The sequence below is a fragment of the Erpetoichthys calabaricus genome, chromosome 3 (assembly GCF_900747795.2).
Source record: "Erpetoichthys calabaricus chromosome 3, fErpCal1.3, whole genome shotgun sequence".
Classification (NCBI taxonomy): Eukaryota; Metazoa; Chordata; class Cladistia; order Polypteriformes; family Polypteridae; genus Erpetoichthys; species Erpetoichthys calabaricus.
This window is the reverse complement of record NC_041396.2, coordinates 307,885,634-307,908,853: the sequence shown is the minus strand read 5'-3', so window position 1 is coordinate 307,908,853 and position 23,220 is coordinate 307,885,634. Positions and strand designations below refer to the sequence as shown.

General features: G+C 43.4%; 1 protein-coding gene across 1 annotated transcript; it reads left to right on the top strand.

Moving 5' to 3' along the window:
• Positions 1–4,036: 4,036 nt before the first annotated feature.
• LOC114644452 (E3 ubiquitin/ISG15 ligase TRIM25-like) lies at positions 4,037–22,930 on the top strand. Its single transcript, XM_051924789.1, has 9 exons — positions 4,037–4,138; positions 4,332–4,388; positions 5,925–6,506; positions 8,170–8,265; positions 16,512–16,745; positions 20,219–20,378; positions 20,819–20,884; positions 21,843–22,221; positions 22,909–22,930. Exons 3-9 carry the CDS (start codon positions 5,928–5,930, stop codon positions 22,928–22,930), a joined length of 1,536 nt encoding a protein of 511 aa, XP_051780749.1. The 5' UTR covers positions 4,037–4,138; positions 4,332–4,388; positions 5,925–5,927.
• The last annotated feature ends 290 nt before the right edge of the window (positions 22,931–23,220 follow it).

Below are 23,220 nucleotides of genomic sequence, written 5' to 3'. Positions count from 1 at the left end.
GGTATGGTGGATCAAGCCCATTTAAGGACTTAAAAACAAATAAAAGAATCTTAAAATGAACTCTAAACTGAACAGGCAGCCAGTGCAGTGAGGATAACACAGGTGTAATGCGCTCATTCTTTCGTGTGCCAGTTAAAAGGCGTACAGCATCATTTTGCACCAGCTGGAGCGGAGACAGGGTGGACTGGCTAACACCAACATACAATGAATTACAATAGTCCAACCGGGTTGTAATGAAGGCGTGGATTACTGTTGTAAATTGATCTTTGGAAAGAATGTTTTTTATCTTCGCCAAATGTCTTTAGCTGAAAAAAACAAGATTTCACCACCGCGCTGATCTGACTGTCCAGTCTAAAATCCTCATCTATCCTAAAACCCAAATTTGTAATAACAGGTGTACCATATTGTGCAAGGGGACCCAAATCCACAGGAGCAGAAGTAGAAATAGACCCACTGGTGCCCCCAGGAGCAAAAACTATAACCTCTGTCTTATTTTCATTAAAATTTAAGAAGTTTACTGCCATCCAAGCTTTCACCTCTTCTAGGCACATAACCAAAGTTAAAGAGGTTTAAGAGGTGCTGGATTTGAACCGAGGACAGTGGATCTGTAACATGGTGGAGTCAATCGGTGTGTGCTACTGTGCCACCTCAGCTAACGATAGATTAACTAAATTGTGGCACTGCCACATAAATGCTATTTGATTTGCTTTGGTCTCTCAGCCGTCCTCAATGTCAACCCTGTAGCTGCTTATGCACCTTTAATATGGTGGGTGGGGGAAGGGAGATAAAAATCAGACACATTGGGCAGAGGGACGTAAAGAAGACCTTGGGGGGATGGGGTCTGTTGCTGTGGTTTCCAAGGATTGTCATGGAGAAAGGGTGTCAGGAAAAAGACCACAAGAAAGAAGGAAAAAGAAAAGAGAAAAGGTGTCAACACATACTAATAAACGGGACCAAAAAAACAGCAAACGTTGGCTACCCACGGTCAGAGAAAGGATTGGCTCGCCTGCTTACGGAGGTGGCCACCTCGAAGACTTGTCCGGCCGACTCACTCTAAAGTATAAATGGATGGGACAGTCAGGAGAAATGAAAGTGGGTGAGATCAGAGTGATCCTTGCTAATCTGCGGTAGGGACGTTGGAGATTCTGGGGAAAAAGAGAACAAGGAGAACAGACTAATATTATTATTATTATTAGTGCCTGGATTTTGGGGTTTGTCTGGGGCAAACGTTTTTTTTCCCCTGTTCTTTACATACTGTATTTGTGGGGATGTGGGGGAGGGAGGTGCGTTCACGTATTTGGTTGTTGTCGGTATAGTTTTTTTTTTTATATAAGATTAATTTAATACAGTCTGTTGTCTCACGGTTATTGTGCTGAGATTGTGTCATTTATATTAGTTATCATTTCAGTATTGCAGAAAGGGGTCCGAGGGCGTTTTGAGGCCGACCTGCTATTCGACTCACATACGGTGGTAACGTATAGCGATATCGGCCGGGAAAGGTCAAAACATTATAAAAGAACTCCAATTTCTGAAGTTAACAGCATTCATACTTACAGCCTCATGTCATTTGACTTAAAGCGGAAAACAATTATCCTCTGAGAGGAAAAACAGTAAAGTATGGATGAAAAAGAACAAAACACTTTCATTTGACTCTCTTTGGACATTTTTTTTTTTTTGCTAACTCTGAGTAGAAATATCTAGAAGCAAATATCTACAAGCAAAAAAAAACAACCATAGGGGATGCACAAACCAGTGTGTTTTCTTCATGCGGGTCCCAAGCCCGGACAAATGGGGAGGGTTACGTCACAAAGGGTCCAATTTTGCCAAATCAATATGTGGACAACAAGACAGATTTCCATACCGGATCGGTCAAGGCCTGAGTTAACAGCGGCCACCGCCAGTACTGTTAGCCAACAGGGTGCTGGTGGAAATCGGGCTGCTGTTGGCCGAAGAAGGAGAAGAAGAGGGGGAAGGCATATCTTGAGGCCTACTGTTTCAATATAAAATGTGGTGAAATGATACCAAAATGTATTACACATTTTAACAATACCAATAATCATGATTATGGGGGTCACTATGATCATGATGTGAAATTTGGATTTCAGCCCATCCCTAGTTAAGATACTGCTGCATTTCTTAGTTTACTTATTCTATCAGGATTCTTAGTTTCTGTATACCTTGTAATACAACATACAACTTTAAATTTGTTTTTTTTTTACTATCACACAAACATTTTCTGCCTTATTTTTCAGCATGGATTCTGACATTTTATGTGATATGTTGTTGCTTACATGTACTTATTTAGCTGACACCTTTATCCAAGGCGACTTACAACATTGACATTTCTTTTGGTTTTCCAATTGCAGCACAGGCAGGTCAAGTGACTTGCTCAGGGTCACATAGTGTCAGTAGCGGGATTTGAACCCACTACAACATGACCATTGGAAGTCACAGTATAAACAATGGTGACCGCTTCAGCATTCATCCAAGTTTGTGATCACAAACTAATTCAAATATGCTTGACATTCATCATTGTATGTAAATGCCAAGGGGACACAAAACAAGTGCCTCTCCACCCTATGCTTTAATGTCTGGCCTAAGGAATAAAAGGATTTGATTAAAAGCATGAGGTTGTGGGTACTGTGCCTCACAGTAAGGAAACCAGGGTTCGCACCCAGGGTCCTCCTTGTGTGGTGTCTGCATGTTCTCTCTGTGTCTGTGTTACTTTGAATTGGTGCTCAGATTATCTCCCGCCGTCCAAAGACATGCAGGTTAGGTGGACTGGCCATCTTAAATTAGTCCTATTGTGTGTGTGTGTGTGTGTGGGTGCTCACTGGCACCCTGTCCTATGTGTTGGTCCTCGCCCTGTGCCATTTCCTTGCTGGGATAGACTCCAGCCCAGGATTAGAAACTGAAATGAATGAATGAACATGAGATTGTGCACTTGAGGAGGCAAACAAAAGAGAATATGGAAAAGCAGAGTATTCAATGGGAAGCCAGGATGAAGAATTCGGCAGGGGAGTCAAATCAGGTCCAAAGAAGTGAGAGGATGTTGGTCCAACGAAGTAATTCCAGGTCTGAAAGGGAAGACACTGCACAAACAAACCTGCCACGAAGCAGAGCAGATGGCTTCATATTAACATCCCTGGTGGTTCCAAAGACAACGGGAGAGGAGGGATTTGGTGAGTGGGTTTGGGCGGGATGGGATTAAGCTAACAAAATTAAATACAAGGAAGAACATTCAGAGAACAGAAAGACAGAGAGGTATGGGTCTGGGTGAGTCTCATTTAAGCGCAGCTGTACGTTGGGGAGAGCTTGTAGCAAGGTTTGAGTTCTAGCCGCCTCAAGAAAGATGACAGATGTAAAAAAGACTCTTCCTTACCAGAGACCAAACTCTTACAGTCGTTGTCCTTCCAGAACCTTTGATGAGGTGCGCTACTTCTTTGGCCTTTATTCCATGAAGCAGATATGTCTTCTTTACTTCGATGGCTCTGATCAGCCAATACCTTTATGCTTCTGTCACATGTTCAAATCTTAGCCCCACCCATTCGCCTGCACTAATTAAAATATATTTGCATGTTGAGAACTTGAAAATGAAAATGCAAAGTGGAAACTGAAAACTCAGTGAGCAGCAGGTGGCGCCAGTGCTCATTTGCATTTCACTTTTCATTTTTGCAGCTTCATTTCTGAAAGTGAAATTTCAAATGCTGTTATCTCAGTTTATTTCTAATTTTTACAGCATTTTTGTGTGTTGTCTGTGAAAATGAAATTGCAAAAGAGAGATTGCATTTTCATTTTGTAATTTTAATTTTCATCCCCATTTTTGCCTCCCATAATAAAGCAGGCCCTGTGACAGAAGCGGCAATGTCCTCCACTGTAACCCTGCAGCTCATCTCATCATGTAGGACTGAAGCCTCTTGAACGTCCAACTCTGCTAGAAGTTGTGCTTGGACACACTGACACAAAGAGACCCCCAGGCACACGATGACTAAAGTCTTTAAAGACGCTCAGCACATTCTGATCTGCTCAGTCTTGTTGGGCTCTCCAGCTGAACTCTTCATGTCCGACTTCTCTGACTAAGAGGACCTGAAGACTCTCTGTGGTGAGGAGGATCAGCCAAGAAATAAAGTGAGAGCCGGTAAGTCCACCATAAAGGCTGAGTGTGTAAAGTGGACATTGAGTGCTGGTTCAGCAGTCGGCTTTATATTTGAGGAGCCGCGTGTCACTTTGTGTCACATTTGGAGCACACAGTTTTGTAAATGAGTGGACAGTGAATGGAGCTGAGGTAGCAAAGGCCTTCTTAACTGTGGCCATTTTCTCTTTCTATTCAGGTACTGAAGCTTCAGTTTTCACCCTGCAGTCTTCTGAGTGGTGAGGAGTTTGTACGCGTGAGTTTGTGATCTTATTGATTTGAACATCCGCACGAGTATCTTTGACACCTCATGTCCCCTGCTGGTGTGACCGTGTGTGTGTATAAGGGGGTCACACAAGTGCTGGCCCACTTTCATTCATCTTTCTCCTTTATTCTTTGGTTCTGTGCTCTTGTTGTTTTCCAGTCTTTTCTTCCTCTAGTTCACTCACTCTCTTATTTCTCTTTTTCTAATTCACTTTCTTTTGTTCCTAAGACACCACATTTTACTGTAAATAAGAGAAGAAAAGATGAGAATGGGAGTTCTGGAGTGAGGCAATAAGGCAGGATGGGTAAAAATTAGAAACAAAGTACATAAAACAAGAAAACGAAATACTGAGAGAACAAAAGAGTATAAAATAAAGAAAGGTTTAGGACGAATTGTGAATATCCTGGGCCACTTAGCCAGAGCCCTGACTGTAGAAGAGAAACTGGTGGGCATTGACCCCCAAACAGCTGTAGATGTATGACCTCTACGTATGGATATGGACGCTGGAGTACTGACCAGAAATTGGGGTATGCAGTGATGGCGGAGCCCCCACGTCAGAAGCACCAGTGGTAAGCGGTGTGGAGTGTGTGGAGTCGAATGTTCCAACATGGCAGATTTCACTTGGAATCAGACTGAGCAGACGCTTTTATACGCCGGACACCTCAGTAACTGACGACTTCCTAGTAGGCTTAGAAACTTAATAGCCGGGTTTCCAAGTGTTACCCACTAGAGAAAGTTTAAAGGAGTAAAGGAGAAAAGGAATTTCAGACATTGTTACCCTTAACGCTGCTGCATTTAGAACAGAACTGTTCTTATTAACTTCATTAAAGTAAAAATAAAATACATGGACAAGAATCAAAACGTGTAAGGCAAGTGTGCTCAGTGTCACTCCACAGTCTCACCCGGCATGCTGCTGCTTCTCTGTCCCTGTTCTCTGACCCCAAAGAGCAGACGTGCAGTGCACCACAATAAATAAATAATCCACAATACAATGCAGAGCTTGTGGACAGTAAAAACACTGAGAGACAAGTTCAAAAGCCCAGGCTAAATCCACGCAGGTATCGGCTTCTGCTCCATTTCTTCATGTCCAGCACATCTCTAGCCAGTTCCCCCCATCAGCCCTTCTCAGATGGCAGAGACCCTCTTCAGCTATCTGTCCAGGTGCCTTTTCTCCAACGACCTGCAGAATGTCAATGGAGAACAGCTGAGCTGACAATAACGAGCAATACGCTCGCCTCCCAACCAACATCCTGCACCAACACCACCTCACTGCGGAGCTCACACTCCCCACATGCACCGTCACAGACCCCCTCTCACCACAGAGAGGTGCTGTCTCTGTCTTCTGAGGACCACCTGGTGCTGGCACACAATACACATCTGATACAACGGAGTTACAGTACCAGACGTCCAGCTCTGTTCCTAATGTTTGTCTCTTCGGATGTCCTCTCTGTTCACTCTCTGGGTTCTCTTTAAATCTCCTCGTTTGTCTGACCGACTCTCTGACTGTGTCTGTCTCTCCTCTGACAGACGATGGCCGAAGCCGAGCTGTTTGGATTACAGAACGAGATCACCTGCTTTATCTGTCAGGAGACCCTGAGTGACCCCGTCTCAATCCTCTGTGGTCACAGTTTCTGTCTGAAGTGCCTCAATGACTACTGGGATCAAAGCCATGAGTGCAGCTGTCCTGAGTGCAGAAGGACCTTCACAACGAGGCCTGAACTTCACAGAAACACCGTGCTGAATGAACTCGTCAAGAAAATAAAGAAGCCGAGACTCAGTCCTCATCCATCTCAGAATTATGCCAGCCCTGGAGACGTGGAGTGTGACGCCTGTACTGGGATGAAGTTCAAAGCGGTGAAGTCCTGTCTGACCTGCATGGCCTCCTACTGTCCGACTCACCTGCAGCCCCACTTTGAAATAGCAGCCTGGAAGGACCACAAGCTGACTGATCCAGATGGACATCTGAAGGTGGAGCTCTGTGTGAAACATCACAAGAGGCTGGAAATATTTTGTAAAAATGAGGAGACGTGTATCTGCATGATGTGTGGATTGACTGAACATGAAGGCCACAAAAAGGTCGAGCTGGAGATGGAAAAAGCAGAAAAACAGGTGAGTGGGGTTTAGTATTTAATGAAAAAAATTAAATCTGAAGAGTTAAAGGATTTCTAAAATTCAATAAAGACATCTGGGCATCCATTTGAGGAGCCAAAATGTCTATGATGGTAGAGAGCTGGAGTCTATCCTGGTGAAACTGGACTCAAGACATGATGTGTCTGATGGTGGCGTTCATCATTAGAGTCTTTATTTACCCAGGAACACTTTGGAAGTTCAGAGTTGAGAGAAATGTGTGTGTGATGACAAATTGGAGCTTTCCATATTATAACTGTGGATGTGGCTGACGCCTTCATAGAGAGAGAGAGAATGAAAGACACTAGATAGATAGATAGATAGATAGATAGATAGATAGATAGATAGATAGATAGATAGATAGATAGATAGATAGATAGATAGATAGATAGATACTTTATTAATCCCAAATGGAAATTCCCATACTCCAGCAGCAGCATACTGATAAAAAACAATATTAAATTAAAGAGTAATAAAAATAAAAACAGACAATAACTTTGAATAATGTTAACGTTTACCCCACCGGGTGGAATTCAAGAGTCGCATAGTTTGGGGGAGGAACGATCTCCAAATCGATTTAAGATGTAAATATATTTCTGATGTTTTGGTATTAACTCTTTATCTTTATTGTCTTTTTTATTTGATTTTGTTTCTCCAGCACTTCTGATTTATAATTTTTTATTTGCCGTTGTCGTCTTGTATGCTCCTCTTTTCATCTCCTGCTCATTCAGCATTTTTATGACTACACAGATTTGAGCTTCATGTTAAACTTTCTAAACTCCTCAGTCTAACTTGGACTAGCATGTGGCACAGACGGCCCTTCTGTTAAGACCACCTTGACTGTTCTGCCCCTAATCTTAGCTCCTCGCTCTTCACTCTGTTCTTGCACCGCTGCCTACCTGCCAATACTATTACCACTTGTTCAGTCAAAGATAATGAAACGTGGATCCATCAACACTCTGATCAGCAGCCCATCCACTTGTCCAAGTTGGACATCCACCTCTGAAACAAGACGACAACACCCAGGACCTGTCAGTGGAGCACACGTGTGTGTTATTGTACCCCGTTGTAGCACACGGACACACAGGGTCCACCGCTGTAGAATGGTTTATGAAATGTTCTTCAGCTTCACTGAGCTCTCCTCCTCCTCCTCATCTCTAGCAGGCTCTCTTATCCCTCGGTGTTCCCTTCATGACCAACTTGTATACCATTGACTGATTTGCACCTTTGGCTGTAGCCCATCGCCAGCTTGTCTTGCAGGTCCTGCTCATCTTTATTGAGTGTCTCAGTTGCCTGTTTAGTCCTCAGTGCTTTCTGAGTGTCACTTTGTCCATCGCTGGTAATCGAGGCTGAATGTGGTCCTCTTTCATGACCTAAAGCAGCCCACCATGTAGCCATTTGTTTCCTCATCACTGAAATTTGAGTTAATTAATTTTCAGTTGTCTTCTTGCTTCTTGAATTCAATTTTAAAAGTTGTTCATTTTCTCTGAGCTTCAGGTTTAATGTATTTTACTTTTTTATGTTTCCACTTGTTACTCATTTGATTTATTGTCAGGTTTATCTGAGCTCAGTACATTCATCTTCAGATGGAACGTGAAAGTGAATTCTGATAAGACCAAGCGTGTCCTCTTGTGTGTCCAAACAGAAGGAACTGGAGGTGACATGGAGTGAAATCAGGAGGAGACTTGAGGAGAGAGAGAAGACCCTGAAGGAGACAAAGAAGGCAGAGGAGCAGATGAAGGTGAGTGGAATTACGATGACACTTCATATCAAAGACAATAGAAATAAACTGAAAACAGAAGAGCTGGCAATGGATGTGTAGGGACAGGAAAATGTGTTTGGACAGAAGACGTTTCATTGTGCCCTTCATGGCATGTCACTGTCCTCCATGGTTAATTCATTTATGATTCAGATGGTATGACCCCAATATCCTTTGGGTTTTTATTCACACTTTTATTCAAACTGTAGCCTGGAATTGATGTTCTGAAGGAGATCAGTGGGCACAATGTTTCTTTTTGGCCTTTCTTGTTCGTTTTTCGGGCACAACTTTGTTTGACTCCATAGCTTGAGGTGTTCCACTGGTTGAGTGATTGCAGTTTTTATTGTTGAGATTGCTGTTCTTAACACATTTTTTAAGTCTTACAAATTACATTCAGACCACTGGGGTGTATCATCAGTTCAGACAAAATGAGCAGAACACACCATGTCAGTCAACAGTCGAATTAAGACACTAATGAAGTGAGCAGAGGTGACAGTCGAGGAACAACAAATGAGCGGAGGAGAGTCATCAGGACAGACTGACCACCACAATGGTTTATGTCTTTGGGATTGTCTGCTGTTGCTGATTCCTCATAGAATTCCTGCATCTTAGTAAAACATTAAACTCCCAGTCTAACCCCATGCCAACTGCTCACTAACACTCCCGTTCTTTACATTTATTTGTGAATCGTTTCTTTAACAATTGATTGCATTCATTTAAATATAATGAATGTTAAGCTTACATTAATGCCCCTCTGGCTCCAATGTAACTCATGCAGACCCCTTTGTTCTGCACCAAAATGTCAGACATGCATTAAACGTCCTAATCTCTTCAGTCTTACCTGGACTGGTGCATGGCACAGATAAAACATCTGAGACTGCCACCATGTCAGTTCTACTCCTCAACTTAACAGTAAACTCTTTAAATTGACAGTCTGCCCTTATGTATGTCATTTGTTCCATCCTGGACAATGACAATGACCCTAACAAAAAAGACTTTATTACCCATCCCGGTAGGACTTGTACCTGTGCACCAGTATATCATAATGCTATATGAGTGCAGACTCAGACCTGCACCTCGGTTTCCCAGCTGAATTAGTTGCAGTTCTCACTACTTTTCTTTCTTTGTGCACTGGAGTGGATTTGTAAGGTGAGACTTCTCACTCCTATCTACCACCTCAGAGTTTCCAGAGTGTCTGTCCAGTCCTGAAATGAGCTGAAAACAGCTGGACACCTCCAACTCTGGGCTTGATTCACCTGGACACTATGTGTCTGTTACTGTGTGCTAAATTCACACCATGACCGCTCTGTTTGTATCTTCCTGGACTCCCTCCGCATCACTTTACGACTGCACACTATCTTACCAAAGGACTTCTGGGTAAGTTCAGTCCTCTAGTCCAACACAGTCTAGTTACCTCCTCCTCAAGTTCAATGACCCTGAGCTGGCGGTGCTGGACTAGTTAGCATCTTCCACAGATGTAAGACTCCAAAAAGTCCAACATCAGGTAGGATTTGGCCTCATTTTATAAATCTGATTCGGTGACTGTTTGATTCATTTTAAAAATATGAATTTATTTGTAAGTTTAAACAAACTGCGATAGTTGTTAGTGTCCCCTGTGTTTGCCCATACTGTTCAAAATAATTTCACGTTTCTACCTGTGGCTTCTCATGCACTAGTGGTAGCTGCCTGCTGTGTGTGTCTTGATCTTTTCTCAACTTCTCCATAACTCCTGCTTTCCTTCTGGTCACTTCACAGCTTTCTGTCTAATTCTGTCTTCTGCTCACACGTGGCCTGATTTAATGTCCTCCCTTCTTAAATGAACTCTTACCTGTTTGCTGCTCTGCTAGAACAAACCTCACCTGCTTGAGTGTGATGTAACAGAATTAACTAGCAAACTGTCTCTGTACTTTAACGCCTTCCTTATTCTGCTGATGTCTTCTCTGAGGTGTTCTGGTGCCAGTCGTGTGCGCTTATTATGTAATACACGGTATGAATCAATCCTTCAGCCTTTATAATATGAAGAACTAGCACTTCTACTGGTACTGTCTGCCTACAATAAACCAGTTTCTCCATTACACTCGGTCCCCTCCAAGACCTGAGCTCTTGAACCTGAAATGGACAGCCATCATGGAGCCACCCTCTGACAAGAATGAAAAAGAAAAGATGGGAACTAAAATGTGACAGTAACAAATGTCATTGGGTATTACAAATGGGACACAACATAGCAAACAGATTTAATAAATATGTCAAATAACCAATAGAATACAAATATAAAGATAGATATTGAGAGTGTAGTTGAGCAAAGTCATCAGAAGTGAACAATAATAGGAGCGTCAATTCAACTCTTTTAGGCGGATTTTTTCTTCTTTTCTTTTCTTTTCTCCCAGGGCTGAATATTTTTACTAAAAACTCCGTTTTCTAAAAGCACACAATGCAATGGTCTCACACATCAATGAACAAAAAATATTCCAAATGCCACTGTGTTTTATGTTGTATGAGTCTCTTTTCTATGTGACGTCACATACAAATCACAGACCTGTCACATGGTGTAGTCCTGCAAAGTATGACATCGTTCAAAGCAGAGAACTGCGGGCATTGCCACACATTCACTGCTGCCAATATGTCTTGCCCTGCTGCCTCTGTTTCAGTTGTCTGTTGCCTCATCCAATGCCCGCTTTGTGATGTTCTTCCTCTCTTTGCAGTAGGAACTGCGATGTACTCTGCCAGCAAGGCGTCGACCACATTCTTACAGAATCAGCTGCTGTCATGGTGTTGTCACCGCCTGCCTGCTTGAACAGCATATATCCATTGGTCAGTGCCACCTCACGCCCGTGATGATACACAGCGTGGTACCATTTGGTGGACTTGTGCCTGAATCTGATCAAGTGAATCAACTCCTGCCATGTTTTCAATTGTGCTCCTCTATTGCAACTGGCTTGTCCAGCTTCCTGCCTTCTGGCTTCCCCGTTCATGAATCACTTTCTCACACGTGAGAACCTTGTAAATGGCGGAGCACAAGAACAGGAGTTTTTAATAGAAATCAGTGAGTGTTTCTAACATGGCATGTTAAAGCACCAACGTGCGATGAAGCTTGTCTGGATTTAGTATTCTGTATAATCAAAACAGAATTGAGGGAGTAGAGCTGATTGGACCACTAGGGTCACGTGACCATAATATAATACAGTTCTCAGAGGTTTGTAAATTTCGAGAAGATGCAGCAAAGACTAAGGAAGATGGACTGGGATAAGCATTTAAGTGTGGAGACAGCCGAGGAGCAGTGGAAGAGGTTTAAAAATGTTATATGTGTAATGCAGGACAGGTACATACCGAAATTTGGAATTAATAGCAAATGAAAGAAAACTCCACAGTAGGTTAGTGAAGAGTTAAAAAAGAAGCTGCAAAGTAATAAACAACTGCATAAGACATACAAGACTAATAACTCCAAAGTGAATCGTAGAGCGTATGAGAACATGAGGGCAACCAGAAAGAAGGATATCAGGGAGGCTAAAAGACAGCAGGAGAAGAATACAGAAGATAAGGCGACAGACGACCCTAAGAGATTCTTTCAGTATTTTAGTAGTAAAAGAACAGTCAAGGAGACAGTGAAGTGCATCAGGAATAGTAAAAGGGAATTAAAACATACAGACTGTAAAATAGCAGAGGCTCTAAACTTAACAAGTGAGGAAGTGGCTAACCTCCCAGTGTTAAGACTGGTGACCAGCAGGGGTCAGTGATGGGGCCGCTGCTATTTTTAATATACAGAAATGATTTCGATAGGAATATAAGGAACAAGCTGGTTAAGTCAGCAGATGATACCAAGATAGCTGGATTAGCAGATAATTTGGAATCCGTTATCACAGAAGGACTTGGACAGCAGACAGGCTTGGGCAGATTTGTGGCAGATGAATTTTAATGTCAGTAAATGTAAAGAATTACACATAGGAAGTAGAAATGTGAGGTGTGAATACACAATGGGGGTCTGAAAGTTGAGAGTCCACCTTATGAGAAGGATTTAGGAGTCATAGTGGACTCTAAGCTATCAACTTCCAGACAGTATTCAGAAGTCATTAAGAAGGCTCACAGAATGTCAGGTTATATAGCGCCTTGATGTGTGGAGTACAAGTCACAGGAGGTTCTGCTCAAGCTTTATAACACACTGGTGAGGCCTCATCTGGAGTCCTGGGTGCAGTTTTGGTCTCCATGCTACAAAAAGGACATAACAGCACTAGAGAAGGTCCAGAGAAGAGCGTCGAGGCTGATTGAGGGCTACAGGGAATGAGTTAGGAGGAAAGATTAAAAGAGCTGAGCCTTTACAGTTTAAGTAAAAGAAGATTAAGAGGTGACCTGACTGAAGTGCTTAAAATTATGAAGGGAATTAGTCCTGTAGATCAAGACTGTGACTTTAAAATGAGTTCATCAAAAACACAGGGACTCAATTTGAAACTTTTGAAGGGTAAATTTCACACAAACATTAGGAAGATTTTCTTTATACAAAGAATTACAGGCACTTGGAATAAGAGACCAGGTAGTGTGGTAGACAGTAAGACTTTAGGACTTTCAAAACTCGACTTGATGTGTTTTTAGAAGGATTAAGTGGATAGGACTGGCGAGCTTTTTTGGGCCGAATGGCCTGTTGTCATCTAGATTGTTCTAATGTTCAAAAATGTGAACTATAGTGAGACAAGTAACTCATTTGAGGCTGTGCCACGCCACTGCCACCACGTTTTCTGCCTGCATAAAAACTGGATTGTCACTTTGTTTCATTTTCAGCCTGCCTGGCTTCAGTTCTGTAGCCATATTTCTCCTGTTCACCCTCACTGTGCCACATCCTCCGGTTTCCTTGGTCTGTAATCCCATGAACAATTCTGGAGACAAGTAGAAATTGTCCTTTTGCACTACATGTGTCCATAACCATCTAGCAGCTCCTGTACACCGTGACTTGTCAATGGAGGGTCAGTTTTTGATAAGGAGTATTTTCTTCTGCATGTCATGATTTTCGGACTGAAGCCAGTGCTTTCTTCTGCCAACACAAAATCTTTTATTTCATTATTTGTGGGTTTGTCCAGCATATACTGACGGATAAAAGGCACCCCTTGTATTTTATCATCCACAGACAAATCACCGCCAGGCTGATAATGTTGTTTACATGTCTACAAGTCTAGAAGAGGCTGAACTTTATACATGGAGTTATGCCCTGACTCGCCTCACAGGATTTGCTTCTGGTTGTCACAGAAATGAATAAAACTGCAGAAGCATGTACCTGTCACTCAACACAACTGTCCAAAGTCAACAGGGGACAGAGCACATTTGGACCAGCGCTCCCTAAAATTGCAGTGCCAGTCCAGTCCCGACTCTGTTTCCAATGCCACATAGCCCTTCATCTCGTCTTTTGTTGTGAGCTTCCACCTTGAAAAATGAGAATACGGTGCAAGCTCAGCAGGGGAATCAAAAAATTGCCTGGCGCACCTCTTTGTCTCGTTAAAAGACAGCTTCAGGAAAGAACAGCCTGAAGTAGTCCAGCGGCTGGTAATTGGTTGTGTCCACTAATAAGCCGTGCCGTCTTGTGAAGTCCGGTAGCCAGCTTGCCTCCCACAGATGGATGTGTGGGTATTCCTCCCAGAGGAGCCTTGCCAGAGGTGCATCAGCTGCTCAAACGAGCTCTTGGGCGATTAGCTGATGTTAGTACCTCACTCTCCTGCTCGATCTCCTGATCCCTCGTATCAAAACCAGAGTCTGATTTCCTCTTCACTACTCACACACACACAGATTAGACGTCAAGTCAATGAGTCTAACGTTCCTCCTAGCAAAGAGAGTCCACCTATAACGTAATGGTGAGTTTTGTTGACGTTTACAGCTGATTATCACCCTCTACCCCTGGATGTTGAGTTTTGATGACATCAGTCCTCGGGTCTACATGTTGGAAAATGTCGACAACCGTTCTAAAAGAGATAAGGAAGCATGAAAGTCCTTCAGTTTATTTAAAGCTGTTGGCTGAACCTTGTTGATCTTAAAGATCCAGTTGGCCTCTTGACGTTAGAGGAGACTATCAATGTCACTGCATGGTGAGCTGGTTTGGTAATCTCTAGCACCGTACATTTCAAATCTGTAATGGTGTGTTGGACTTTTATAAAAAGCCTGCAGTTTTCTGTAGAGCATCTCCTAATACTACATTTGTGTTCAGGAACTGTGGTGTGTGAGGGTCCCACCTAAAGTAATGGACAGGGGAACAGCAGTACATAGAACACCCGTTTGGAACTGCAGTTTGAATTATGGTTTGAAGTGAGGAGGTGATGGGGTCACCTTAAAGGACATTTGTGAAACAAGTGCAACGTGAGAAAGAAATAATGTCCAGGGTGCAAGGGATGAAGAATATCTTACTGAAGTGTGGAAAAAGATGTCAGGAGACAACTGACTAAGAAATCACTAAAAAACAAACACAATGAAATCCAATAGCAGAACTCAACTACTACACACCACCCGTATATTGTTCCTCGGCTGCAAAAATGGCTTAAATTGAACAGAGATGTTCAGAGATACTTGTCCAAAACAGACTGAAGGCATGGTATCAAGGATGGCGGCTTTATTAGAGGAGCATGTAAGTGACATCATCACTGGCACCATGACCGGAAGTGACATCATCAGTGGCGCTGCGACTGTGCGTGATTTCCCATGGATGGTCTGCAAGGGATTGAGAGAGACAGTCAGTGCACCTCGCGGCCCCCTGGTCTGGTGTATAATTTGTATTATTCAGGCCCTTTAGCTGTCTCCTAATCGCACGTGTGTGACGCTGCACACGCACTTCTGGATCTGGACTCACTGCTCCTGATACACTACATGGTCCAAGGTATGTGGACTGCCCTTCTAATTAGTGAGTTGAGTTATGTCAGCCAACACATTGCTAAGAGGTCCACACAGCCCTGGAATCTGGCCATGTAACGGGGTGCACTTGAACTGAAAAGCTTGTGACTTTCAGCATAGCACAGTCATAGGATGCCACATTTCCAACAAGTTGGTTAAATTTCTTCCTTGGCTAAATATAAGTGCTATAAGTGTGAAGAACAAATATCTATGAGCAACAACAACAGCTCAGGTGGAAAGTGGTAGAACACACAAGATCTGTGAGCACTAAATGCTGAAGCACATAAATATCATCCATCTTTGGTTGCAGCAGCCAATACTGAATTCCAGAAGGCCTTTAGAATCAACATCAGCATGGAAACTGTTTCTCTGGAGCTTCATTAAACAGTGAGCAATACCAAGGACCAGCAGGAGTGGTGTAAAGCCCACCGCCATTGGAGTCTGGAGCAGTGGAAACTCAGTCTCTGGAGTTATGAATTATTCTTCACTGAAGATCTGGTGGTCTGCCTGGTGAGTCGGGGTTTGACGTATGCCAGGAGAATACCACCTGGTAACAGTCTGCTGAAGGTCAACAGAGAAATGGTATGGAATGTCCTTAAAGGACATTTGTGAAACAAGTGCAACGTGAGAAAGAAATAATGTCCAGGGTGCAAGGGATGAAGAATATCTTACTGAAGTGTGGAAAAAGATGTCAGGAGACAACTGACTAAGAAATCACTAAAAAACAAACACAATGAAATCCAATAGCAGAACTCAACTACTACACACCACTCTCTGGTCCATAAGGTCTCCTTTACTTTTACACAACTACCGTCCAACACACAAGCTTTTCTTTACAATTCCCGGACTTGTTCTTCTTCTGCTCTCCTGGTCTGCTCCAGCTGAGTGTTGTCCTACTCCACTCCCAGCTCCAGCGTACCCAGCACAGCAGGAGAGGCTCTTTTTAAAGCTGAACTCTCGAGTATTCCCAGAAGGTGACAGATCCAGAAGCACTTCTGGGTCAGACAAAGGACTCATAGCACAGTGGAGTTTTCACCAAAAACCTCACTCTAGCAGCTCCAACACACTTCAACATGGCTGCCTGTTCAGACTACTTATCCCATTCAGCCCTAGGAGTGCCCAAAGGGGAGCACTGGCAGTGGGATGCTGCCACCTGGCAAACTGAGAGAACATATTTCCCTGGGAGACAATCTCTTAGTGCCCTTCCATTATTCTAGTTTTCTGTTTAAGTAAAGGACCATCATCCACCCAGAGGTGATACCAGCCCATCTAAATCATCCTTTACAACATCTAAGTACCAACAGAAGTGCTTTGTGACTGGTAATTCTTATTAGGTAACTTAATTCTGTGTCTTTTTTCCTTCCAACCAGATCTCTGTGGAAAATGAATTGGAGAAATACGAGAAGAGCTTCATTGATCTGATTTGCAGTATTGGAAAAACCCAGAAGAAATTGATTGAGAAGATCAGAGAACAAGAAAAGACAGAAATGGAGAAGATTGAAGGAGGCAGAGAGGAACTGGAGAAGGAGATCGAGGAGCTGAAGGGGAAAGATGCTGAGTTGAGGGAGCTGTCAGAGACCAAGGACCACAATCGCTTCCTACAGGTGAGGTGACACTTTATTGGGTATCTGATCAGATTGGGGTGTGTGGGGCCTGAGAACATTTACAGAGAAATTCAAAAGACCTGAGGAGTTTGTACAACATGACAAGAGCGGACCATTCAGCCCAGTGCAGATCATCTTTTCATATTCACCTAATATTTCTAATACGCCTGTTTACAAAAGTGTTTGAGTTGCTGCTTCCACCTGCACCAGAGGATAATTTGTTCGTTGTCTGTACAGTTCTTGGTGTGGAGAACTACATTTGAATGAAATGTATGCCTAACTATTTCTTTTTAAAATTTAACCTCTAATAAAAGGTGACACCTGACACCAACTACCTTCATATCTTTAAACACTTCCGTCAGGTCACATCCTCATGTCTCTGCCCTTAAACTGGTAAAATTCAAGTCCTTCAGCATTTTCTCACAACTCTGACCCCACAGTCCAGGCTCGTCACTATTCTCTCCACTCTGTCTTCAACTGTTAAGTCATTAATTGAATATGGAGACAAACCTGCTGTCACAAGAACAACAGAAAGTCATCAAAAAGGTTTGGGGCAGCCACCCGTATATTGTTCCTCGGCTGCAAAAATGGCTTAAATTGAACAGAGATGTTCAGAGATACTTGTCCAAAACAGACTGAAGGCATGGTATCAAGGATGGCGGCTTTATTAGAGGAGCATGTAAGTGACATCATCACTGGCACCATGACCGGAAGTGACATCATCAGTGGCGCTGCGACTGTGCGTGATTTCCCATGGATGGTCTGCAAGGGATTGAGAGAGACAGTCAGTGCACCTCGCGGCCCCCTGGTCTGGTGTATAATTTGTATTATTCAGGCCCTTTAGCTGTCTCCTAATCGCACGAGTGTGACGCTGCACACGCACTTCTGGATCTGGACTCACTGCTCCTGATACACTACATGGTCCAAGGTATGTGGACTGCCCTTCTAATTAGTGAGTTGAGTTATGTCAGCCAACACATTGCTAAGAGGTCCACACAGCCCTGGAATCTGGCCATGTAACGGGGTGCACTTGAACTGAAAAGCTTGTGACTTTCAGCATAGCACAGTCATAGGATGCCACATTTCCAACAAGTTGGTTAAATTTCTTCCTTGGCTAAATATAAGTGCTATAAGTGTGAAGAACAAATATCTATGAGCAACAACAACAGCTCAGGTGGAAAGTGGTAGAACACACAAGATCTGTGAGCACTAAATGCTGAAGCACATAAATATCATCCATCTTTGGTTGCAGCAGCCAATACTGAATTCCAGAAGGCCTTTAGAATCAACATCAGCATGGAAACTGTTTCTCTGGAGCTTCATTAAACAGTGAGCAATACCAAGGACCAGCAGGAGTGGTGTAAAGCCCACCGCCATTGGAGTCTGGAGCAGTGGAAACTCAGTCTCTGGAGTTATGAATTATTCTTCACTGAAGATCTGGTGGTCTGCCTGGTGAGTCGGGGTTTGACGTATGCCAGGAGAATACCACCTGGTAACAGTCTGCTGAAGGTCAACAGAGAAATGGTGTGGAACAACCTGACTGACCTGCACAAGGCCCTGACCTCAAATCTACTGCACACTTTTGGGATTGACAGGAATGGTGAATGTGATCCCCACATTATCAGCCAGCATCAGGGCCGACCTCCGTAATGCAGTTGTGAGTGAGTCGAAGCAAACCGCAGCAGACATGTTGCAAAATCCAGTGGATGTTAAGACAGCAAAGATGGGCTGGCAACTCCATGTTAATGTCCAAGGGTTTGAAATGAGATCTTCAGCAAACACATATGGGTGTGATGTGTGGGAGGGAGCCCACATTCTTTTGGCCGTGTAGTGCATATACTGTAGTGCATACATCATGGACAACATGTCACCAACCTTCTTAGTAGCCTTGTCCACTTTGTCTGGTTAAAGATGGCGATCAGTTTAAAAGGACGCCCAAGTCTCTCTCATCACCTTCTAGCTGCAGACGCACCGTTGTATAATTAAATTGAATGCATTTCTTTGTACCTTGGTAAGTCTTTACTTTTAATTTAATTAACGTCACCACACATCTATCAAAGCAGCAGCTCCAGCACTGACCCCAATCCCCAATTCTAACTTTACATTCACAGTTACGTGTTTTCTGTCATTGCAGCATTTCACCTGAACACTCCTAAGGTGCTAGAAAAGTTACCTGCCATTGTTCTCAATAACAGAACTCCGGCATGCAGCAGTTTTCTATTGTTTTCAGCCAAACATTGAAAGCAATGGTGCCGCTCATAAAAGGAAACAGAGGCGAGTTTTGGAAGTGTTTGTGCATGGAGTCACTGCCTCTACCTGGACGAGCCAGGAGTGAAGCAACTCATTAAAAGTAAAACACGTGGCACCGATTGACAGAGAGCTCAAGTTCACACGTACCTCGAGATCAAGTGAGAAGAACTCGGCAAAAGTAGAACTTTAAACAGATTCAAACTAAGTGTAAAGCTAGAAGTATGGATGTGTTCACATACAGGCAGAGTGGTAGCGCAGAACGGCCATTTCATCTGTGAGGGGTTTGCAGGATCTCTGCTCGTGTTGTTGAGTATTAATCGATATTAATGAGTGTGTTTAACGGTGTATTATTACCTGTTTTAATGCTGGGAATGTGTCAGTAATACTTTTCAATTAAGAAAATGTGTCAAGTCCTTTGTGCAGTACATAATATCCACGCCATTATTCCATCCCCTGGCTGAACACTGGCCACTGTGCCGACATATCAACCTTGGTCACACATCATGTACTTAAGCGCTTCATTGAAACTCTCATGTAATTGTGGAATTTCTCAGGATGCTGCATGCTTCATAGAGAGTCAGAATCGTCCTGATTGACATCTTTAGCAGCAGAACAGGGTGAAGTCAATATGTGCAATCACAACGCTGAGGACTCTGCTCTGCAGGGCTGTGATCACCAGGATTAAAAGTACTAAAGCTATAGAAGACATTCTTGAAACACAGCCTACAAAATGTACAGTAAATGATGTCAATCATATCTGCAAAATACGCTCTAAAGACCCTGGACAAATACCTGAAACACATTGGAGAAACACCTGAAAAGCCCCCAAAAACCCCAACAAAATGCTTGGCCAGCGCGTGCAGAAAGCCATTAAAAAGCTTGCTAAACAATCACTGAAGTGTGAATGAGCCCCAATTCGACTTAAGCTCCTCACACCATAATGTCTTGTGGTGCTTAGTCAATTCTGTACCCGTCTGCCCGCTGCGCCCTCAGTGCCCTCATTTACAGTCTGATGACTCGCCACTCAGCCATTACAGGATTATTGAAAGTCAAGGACGATAATAAGTTATGTGAAACTACACTGAAGTTCACTCTCATAAATAAGCAATACATTAACGAGACATCATCGCCCATTTAACCAGGCTGGCTGTCCACCACACAGATCCCTTAAATCAGAAGAGCTTCTTCTAACAAACATTTCTTTGATTTCTCCATGTTTCCAGACTTTCCAGTCTCACGGTGTCCTTCCTGCGGAGGGAGACTCACTCAGCTTCACTGTCACTGAGAACTTCTCATCTGAGGTCCTGAAAAAGAAGCTGTCCTGTGTGAAGAAGAGTCTGGAGAAGATCAGCCAGTGGGACATCGTGACATGGACTCCATCAGGTACATCATCTGGTTATGTTGTGTCCGCTGTTAAAGTCAAATAGAAGGACAAACGGAGGAATCTGAGAGATGAGGCACATGAAGAAGGCCTGCTCTTTAACGTGTCTGTGGTGTCAGCCTTTGCTCTTAAAGATGTTTGATATGTTTTATAGCGCCTTTGACACTGACTAGCTGAGTGAGGTCACACTTGCTTTTACAAACATTTATTTCTTTATCTTTTCGTGATTGGCCATTTTCAGATGTCATAGCAGCTGTTTTTCTGTTGGTCGATTGTGCTTATTTGTATTCACGTCTTTTCAAACACATCACTTCTTTTATTACAATTACAAAGAAACTTTATTTGTCCTTTTGTGTTTTATATGAACTGCACTAAGAATTGACCTGACATTACACGAAGACATCTTCACAGTTTCCATTCTTCTCTTTCTTTTTACTTTCAGGTCGTGAAGCTTCAGTTTTCACCCTACAGCCTCCTGAACCTCGGAGCAGAGACGAGTTTTTACAATGTGAGTGTGAGTTTGTGCTTTGACTGAATCGATCCCAAGGACAGAAATCATTTCTCTTTTAATGTCTCAGGACAAGCTTCTGACATCAAAGTGTGACCAGCAGAAAGTGACTGATAGGATTGAGTGAGTGCCGGGGACCTGAGACTGGGGCATTATGGGTTAGAGACCATCAGGACAGAGAAGCACCAAAGCAGTCTGTGTGGTGTGAATGTCTTCAAGTGTCGAGTGAACTCCCAGGAAGTTCAGACACATCACCTTCAAATGAAATCTTGCCAACTACGCCAGTCGCACACAAACGGCTTCTTTACTTTCCTGTTTTCCATTCTCTCCTTTCTGTGTGTGTCTCTTATTGGCTCATTCTCTTTTATTATAATTTTAATGATGATAATCATTTCTCAGCACTCAATGGCCGTCTTGTTTGCTGGCCAGTAAATCACTGAGTTGACAGTCAGGAGTTTTATGACAATTCAGTAGAAACATTTCAATCTCAGGCAGTTTATTCTTATTTTGATTTTCATATTCTGTGTAGCCCTCACATGCAGGCTGACCTCTTAATGTTTAGTAGGACACTGGGAATGGAAGGAGAAGAACGAAGATCAGTGGAGTCATTGGGAGGAAAGGGAAAATCAATTTAGTGATGAAGTGTGACAGGATTGATTTTAAATTAAAGTGGTGGACTGTGACAATAAAAAGTGTCATTTAACAAAGCCAGCGGTCACTGTGGACAGTCCATTAGAACTCTGACCTCGGTGGTGACCTCGGTGGTGTTTATCATAATTCCAGAATTGAATTTTAAATGCCCACGTGTTCTATCCAATCAGAGGAGCTCTTTACTGTTGATGGCACTCAAGTCAGCGCAGCTCCTGATTGGTTCTTGTTAATCGTCTGTGTTGGGCCCCACCCCCAGTCATGTGACACACTCAGATTTCCTCACTCGTTTTCTTTTCTCCCCTCTCAGACTTCTGTCCACTCACACTGGACATCAACACAGCACACAGAGATCTCCGTCTGTCTGAAGGGAACAAGAAGGTGACACATGATGATTGGACAGTAACTGACTATCCTGATCATCCTGACAGATTTGACTGGAGTCTCCAAGTTCTGTGCAGAGAAGGTCTGACTGGGACTCGTTGTTACTGGGAGGTGGAGTGCAATGAATGCTGGGTAGACATTGGAGTCGCATATAAAGGACTGAGAAGGAAAGGGTGGGACTTCGAGTGCAAGCTTGGATACAATGACAAGTCCTGGTGTTACCAGTATTCTCAGGGTCATTACTCTGAGTATCACACTGACAGGAAGATGGAAATCAGCGCACCCCGCAGCTCCAGAATAGGCGTGTATCTGGACTGGCCTGCTGGCTCTCTGTCATTTTATAGCGTCTCACACACAATGACCCTCCTGCAAAGGTTCAGCACCACCTTCACTGAGCCCCTCTATCCAGGGTTTTCCCTTAAGTATCACTCCAGTGTAACAATCTGCCATCTGACACCATGTGACCACTGACCAGGACCTTCCACCGGTCACTTGATGTCCCCACAAGCGCAGGTCCTCTTTGTGTTTGTAATTTGAAGTCAAAATAAATTTTACAGGATGGAATGGGGTGGTGCAGCACCTCTGTGACTGAATTTGGGGATGAGAATGCAGGGTGAGTGTGGCCATCATGGTCTCTTATTATTATTGGGTTTGAGTAGCCAATCAGGTGTGTGTGTGTGTGTGTTATAGTGTGGGGTTGGCGAGACCACAGACCTACAAATACCACTCTGACCAGTACTGGTCACTGTTGACTGACAGCCACATGTCCTTCAGGGTGACACCCGAACAATTGCTGTGACATCTTGAGTGTCATTGAATGTCACCTTTTAGCAGGACAGGCATGTGGTCCTGCTGGAGCAGCACTACTGAAAGGCACTATATAGACTAAGTATCAAGCGCTCTTGAGTAGTGACTGTGTATATGTAGGAGCACAGAGTGACAAATGTGACTGGATTGTGGCCCTCTCACTAGACATTTTATGTCCCTCTCAGGGGGTCCATCATTTCTGAATGAATTCCATATGAATGTCTGAATAGGAAGACTCACCGGTCAGTCAGGTGACGGCCATACTGATAGTTTGGTGTCTTACTGTGTCACTTAATGCCATTATTAAAATATTAAACTGTGCACCTCCTTCTCCTTGTCCCCAGATTTGTCTCTACTGGTACCCTGGAAACACCGACATCCTTAAATAAACAAATTCTTGGTCAGTTGACACACACTTGGCGTGGGTACGAGTGTCTGTGGGCCTTGCAGTGGTCTGACACCCCATCCGGGGTTGAGCCCTGCCTTCTCCCTCCACG

Coding starts and splice junctions, on each gene's coding strand:
- LOC114644452 (XM_051924789.1), top strand. CDS start 5,928: ATGGCCGAAGCCGAGCTGTTTGGATTACAGAACGAGATCACCTGCTTT. Junction 6,507..8,169: donor TGGAAAAAGCAGAAAAACAG/GTGAGTGGGGTT, acceptor GTGTCCAAACAG/AAGGAACTGGAGGTGACATG. Junction 20,379..20,818: donor CGTGACATGGACTCCATCAG/GTACATCATCTG, acceptor TTTTACTTTCAG/GTCGTGAAGCTTCAGTTTTC.